The sequence below is a fragment of the Mizuhopecten yessoensis genome, unplaced genomic scaffold, assembly GCF_002113885.1.
Source record: "Mizuhopecten yessoensis strain PY_sf001 unplaced genomic scaffold, ASM211388v2 scaffold2671, whole genome shotgun sequence".
Lineage (NCBI taxonomy): Eukaryota > Metazoa > Mollusca > Bivalvia > Pectinida > Pectinidae > Mizuhopecten > Mizuhopecten yessoensis.
Window position 1 is genome coordinate 1,144,004 of NW_018404662.1, and position 5,552 is coordinate 1,149,555.

The 5,552-nt window shown below is 34.4% G+C and overlaps 1 protein-coding gene across 1 annotated transcript in view; it reads left to right on the top strand.

Moving 5' to 3' along the window:
• Positions 1-3,416: 3,416 nt before the first annotated feature.
• Positions 3,417-5,552, top strand: part of LOC110446255 (N-acetylglucosamine-1-phosphodiester alpha-N-acetylglucosaminidase-like) — a 31,394-nt gene continuing 29,258 nt past the window's right edge. Inside the window, exon 1 of the mRNA XM_021491299.1 lies at positions 3,417-3,541. Coding sequence (XP_021346974.1) covers positions 3,489-3,541 — 53 coding nt within the window. The 5' untranslated portion in view covers positions 3,417-3,488. The remainder of the gene's footprint in view (positions 3,542-5,552) is intronic.

Sequence of the window (5,552 nt, forward strand, 5' to 3'; positions counted from 1 at the left end):
TTTTTGACGTTTCCGGTGTGAAGACCATTGTAAAATAAGACTTTGACACCGGTAAGGCATATCCGGAATACGTACAAAACTATATCAGAGGACCCTTTCGCGTATCCAGTTCCATCGTTTCAACTAGCTATAGCTAAACCACAGACTCAGATCTTCAGTACATGTCACATTACATGTAAGAGGTTCAGACGTGCCTGACCGAAACTAAAATGCCGACTATTTCTATTTTTAACTTTTTCTTTATAAAACAATTAAGGTCGACTATAATTTATAACGTGTAAGTGGGTACGTGTAAGAAAGACAAATTATTCTTGATATATATATTGTTATTTATTTGTCAGAAAACTCGGTAGCTGTGCCTTTTTAGCTCTATATACAGCTTGGTCCATGTACGTTCGTTAAGGATGTACACCTCTGAGAAGTCAAAAAATTCCTGTATTAAACTTTTTTTCTTATATAGATTTTAGGAAAAAAGAGTTAATGGCATAGTAGAAAACGCAATAAAAACTATATGTCCGTGTGTTCGTTTTTGTGCTATGATCTGTCAAAGATACCAATTAAACACAACATGTGCTTTTAGGTGATTGTTTGGGTTTTGACCATTTGCAAAAAAAATTCATTCAATTTCTTCCAAGTGTGTTTAAATTATGGAAGTAAAATTTCTTAATCTTATTCTCTTAACTTAGAAAGCCGATTTTTTTAACCTCTACCCCCTACTTTTTAATGAAAAAGTACTTATTTTTTAACATCTTTTGCAGATTAAACGTTTGATATAAAAAGTTCTGCTATTAAACTTTTTTGAATATTTAATGAATTAAAAAAAAAATGTATTTCTCTTTCTAAAACATCCACAAAAATGGGGGGTCAGTGTGCTTCTTTTTTTGTCCCATTATCATTTGTGTTATTTTTTTTTACATTTTTCGGGGTCAAAAATCAAAATTACTTCAGTTACACTAAAAATGTATTTTTTTTATCAATAATGTATAATTTTCCAGTTTGTTGCATATTATTTTTATCATATTAAACATTTTAAAGTTGTACAGCAAAATTGAACCTACTACAATTAAAAATGGCGACATAATGGCAATTTAAGTGATCAATCTAGTGTCAAAAATGGTGAAATTTTTGCCTTTTTTGATGCGCAAGAAATACACATTAATGCACCTTTTCAAAATGGCCGCTGAATTGGTATTTTTTTTAAATTCTAGTAAAAAAAGTTCTACAAACAACAGGCATCTATTTTTTTGACATATTTTTTAGATGCGTGTTTGCTAATAAACTTGATCATAATTTGTTAAATATTACAAAAACCCGTTACACCAGATCAAAACGAGACTTGAACGTGATTGAAACCTCAGGAGAGTACATCCTTAATGTGTTCAAACACGGAATTAGATTATCTAAGTCCGTGCTTCAAACCGTTTAACCGGAATATGCGAATGCGACCCTAATTTAACTTTTTACACCTGAAAAAAATATAATAATGAAATAAAATAAAATTCAAGATATCATACTTTCAGTATTCTGTAAAATATGAAAAGGTCATTCAGTACAACAGAGACATATAAATACATACGTCTCTCAGGACAGTTGCATTTTTTTACCGTAACGTAATGCGTTATCATTATGCGAGGTAACGAATTTCAGTCAAGCAGCTATGCTTGGACCTTAATTGACGTGTTCAGATTAATATGAAACATTTTAAAGGTATATATCAACTTAAGGTTAATACGCCATCACTGTAGGTGGCATTTTTAAAGAGATGTACTGTAACAGGGACGTATAGTGAAAAAGAAGACCTACTAATACACAGCCCAATCAGGGCTAACCGTTATCAAAACACTCCCATCTCGGCGAGATTGGTGACATGATTTTAACGCTAGTGCGCAAACGCGGGCTGATCGAGAGGTGCTCTCGATGACTTCGCGGTTCGGTGAACAAAAACAAAAGCGACGTGCTATAGAATCTTGACTGGGGCAGAGTTGCCAATCCCCTCTATATACTGTCCCTGACTGTAACAAGTTCTCGGATCCATGTTAAAATAAATTCAAATGTAACTTAATTGTAAAGCACTGATAATTAGCTAGAAATGTATCATAAAGAGTTGTGACTTATCTTCTTATTTCAACCAGGAATACTGAGCTTCAATTCTAGTCTATATGCGTTTTCCCCAAAATCTTATACACCTATATATACCCTAAGTCATGTTGTAACAAAGTTTGGTTTGTTAACCCCATGGGAGATGAACCCTTGGATCTATCGACATTTAAATGAACTTCTTCTCCTCCTTCTTTAGGCATAATGCAAGAGGAAATGAGCTTTACGTGAACTGGTACCCTAACTGTTACAACATTTTGATATTATTTAACGAGAAAAATAGAGTACATTAGGGGCAAAACCCTTCTGGTTCATTTTTAAAACAAAATATATCACAAAACTGTACATTCGTAGCTTATTACTCCGGAAGGTTGAATCATTTCTTGGGTTTGTTGAAATATGAACTTGGTCTAATCAGGGATGTATAATACTGTCCCTGGTCTAATCTACGTCATCTCTCCCCTCCTGCCTCCCCCCCCAAACACTTGTACGGATTGTCTCCCTTCGTCCATCGTCGAACTCTTCATAAAAAAAAAAGATGAAAAAAAAAGATGAAAAAAGGAACACTGAGGGCCAAAACTCTGAAAATAGCATGATGCGCACCAGAAACGACTTCACTCCGCCTTCACAAGTATTAGTATAGTAACAGTTCGATGAACGTAGATGAGATAGCAATGCTGCAAAAAAATAATTTTGCGTAAAAAAATATCGGTTCTGGTAAATGGACAAAAAAGGAAAAACTTGTTATTTTCATAATCCGTGCAAACATTTAGACACTATTACATACGAGATATACAAGTTAAATAGTACGCGTGAAGATTTTTTTCTGTGTGTGAAACTGATTATATTTACATACATGACAGAGCTTTACGTGCCTGGTTGTCGAAAACCGTTATTTAAAAATATCATAAAAGGAAAATTGTATTGATGTACAAATGAAAAATATCAGTCCAATATTCTGCTAACTATAAAACCAATAGCTTAAGAATTACCTTAACATAGAAATTGATCTAAATCAGAAGTAGAAAAAAATAAGTTCTACTTTACGGCCTAAAAAAACTATAAATCCTTTTTTACCAATGTGCAAAATCCAATACTTTGAGTGTGACAAAATATTTATAAGAATCATTTGTTTCCAATAATTACACGCTCAATTTTCTTTTAATCCCATCACATTTACTAACGAATGCAAAATAACGGGTAATGTTTGTTCCGTTTCCGGTACCAGTACATTTATTAGACTCTACATCAGGGTGGTGTAAATGTTTTTTGCCATTGTCAGCTGAAGGAAAGCGTCGACTTAACGTTGATCCACTGTCAAAAGGAAGCAGACAGCTTCTGGTCAGTTGTCATCAGTTCATTCAGTTTTAGTTGAACCATGGTTCCCAGTCATGACAAGACAAAGACTTCATGAAACCGTTCTCATCATACTGCCATTCCTAAGGTAATAGTGATAATACCACAAACATGGATAATCTATTGAAAATGTAAAAGCATATTTCACTTTCAGGAGAAAAAAGTTTGCAGGTAACAAGTTACAGTGGTCTATAGTAGAGCCAATGGCAATGCTAAATGGTTTTGGATATTATATAAAAAGGCAAAGCCTTAAAGAGCATAGCTTTTGTTGATTTCTGATATCTACTGATTCAGAATACTGCTTTCGGAATGAGATAAGATAAACTTTATTTAAAGTCGGCTAGTCGAGGAATAACAATAAAACATAAGCTCTAATGAGACTAAGAACGACAAAATAATAGGGGAGATCAGCTGAATTATGACATCATAAAGCATGCAAAGTCAGATTTTACCGCCAATTTTACGAATTTTTATGTGTTACATGGGCCGAACTTGCCACGGTATGACATTGGCCGAACGTGTCCGGGCCCAAATTGATATTTCAATAAACTCTTATTGTACAGCAATATGGTAGTGAGTGCTTGGCTTGGCTATTATGTATATAATTTTAAACTGTCAGTGTGTTACACGTTTGACCTTAAAAAAAAGAAGCAATTCCGACCACGTGGGTTTTCTCCGGATAACTCCATCTTCCTCCCACATTAAGAATTAAATCCTCTGCGTGCTTCTGTCAGGGCACAAAAAGAATGATTGAGATAAGTTTGGGAAAACATTAGTTAATTGCTATAGGTACATTATACATATTTGACAATGAGTCTAAATAAATGTATAGAGATGTTAGTTAAAAAAAGAAGGAAAAAACAACAACATTGTGATATAAACTTTATGTTACTGAGATTTTCGTTACATCGATATGTAGTCTCAATTCCTGTTCCATTCTGACACACTGGATTGAATTTGAAATTCTCAAAAAATGGAAATCAAAAGCTGATGAAATTTTAGACGATGAAAACAAATACATGTATATGCGTTGACCTATTAGTTTAATGCGTCTCTTTTTGAAGATATCTCCAGGTAGGAATATTTACAGAACCTGGTTGATCTTCAGAAAACATCTGCATTTTTTACTTTTTGTGCCTGTGGCAAAAACTGAAATAAAAAGAGATAAATGCAACAGACATCATTTCCAAGATTTTCCGGTTATTTTTCATCCTTCGGGAAATAACCGATGAAGGTCAATGGAGTGTGACACATGCTTGTGACGTCATAGTATGATAATCTCTGGACGATGTTTCCTTGCTGCTAGTATCATAATTTATGTGATCAATTTTTTTCACTCATAATGTAATATGTTAGTTTTTATCTACATAAACAAGTAATAAAACATGAGGATTGCTTTCACTACATGAAGATGTTCATGTTTGGATTGAAACACAATTGTCTTTGCTTCAAGGATACGCTTCCTGTTTCCCCAGAGGACGTCTATTTCCGGACGAAAAAAAATGAAGGCAATGTGTAACAAGGGGAAGCAACTCTGTATACGCATGCATGTGTTACCATTAAAGAGGTTTGGCGCCCGTGAGCTACGCACTTATTATAAGAAGAGGAAAAAAATCATGCATTATGATTTTTAGTATTCTTGCACATTTTACCTTTTTAGATCACCTGAGCTTTGCTCAAGTGACCTGTTCCAATCACTTTCCGTCCGTCGTCGTGCGTCGTGCGTAAACTTTTTACATTATCAACTTCTTCTCAAGAACCGGTGGATGGAATTTTTTTCAAACTTGGTCAGAATTATCCTTGGTAGATGAAGCTACCAAATTGTAAAATTGGGATTCCTACCCCAACCCTAGGGGCCAGGGCGGGGCCCAAAAGGGAACATTAACCAATATTTCAAAAATCTTCTTCTCAAGACTCAGAGGTATTACAGTCATTTTCTCTGCATGGATGGACACATCATCAGGGGCTTTATTTAAATTGTAAATTTCAGGACCCCCAAGCTATCCGTTCTCCCTTGGGGAGGGGGTAAAGTTTACTATAGTTTATATAGGGAAACAACACTTTTGGGTATATTTTGACAATTTTCTGTTGGAAATTAT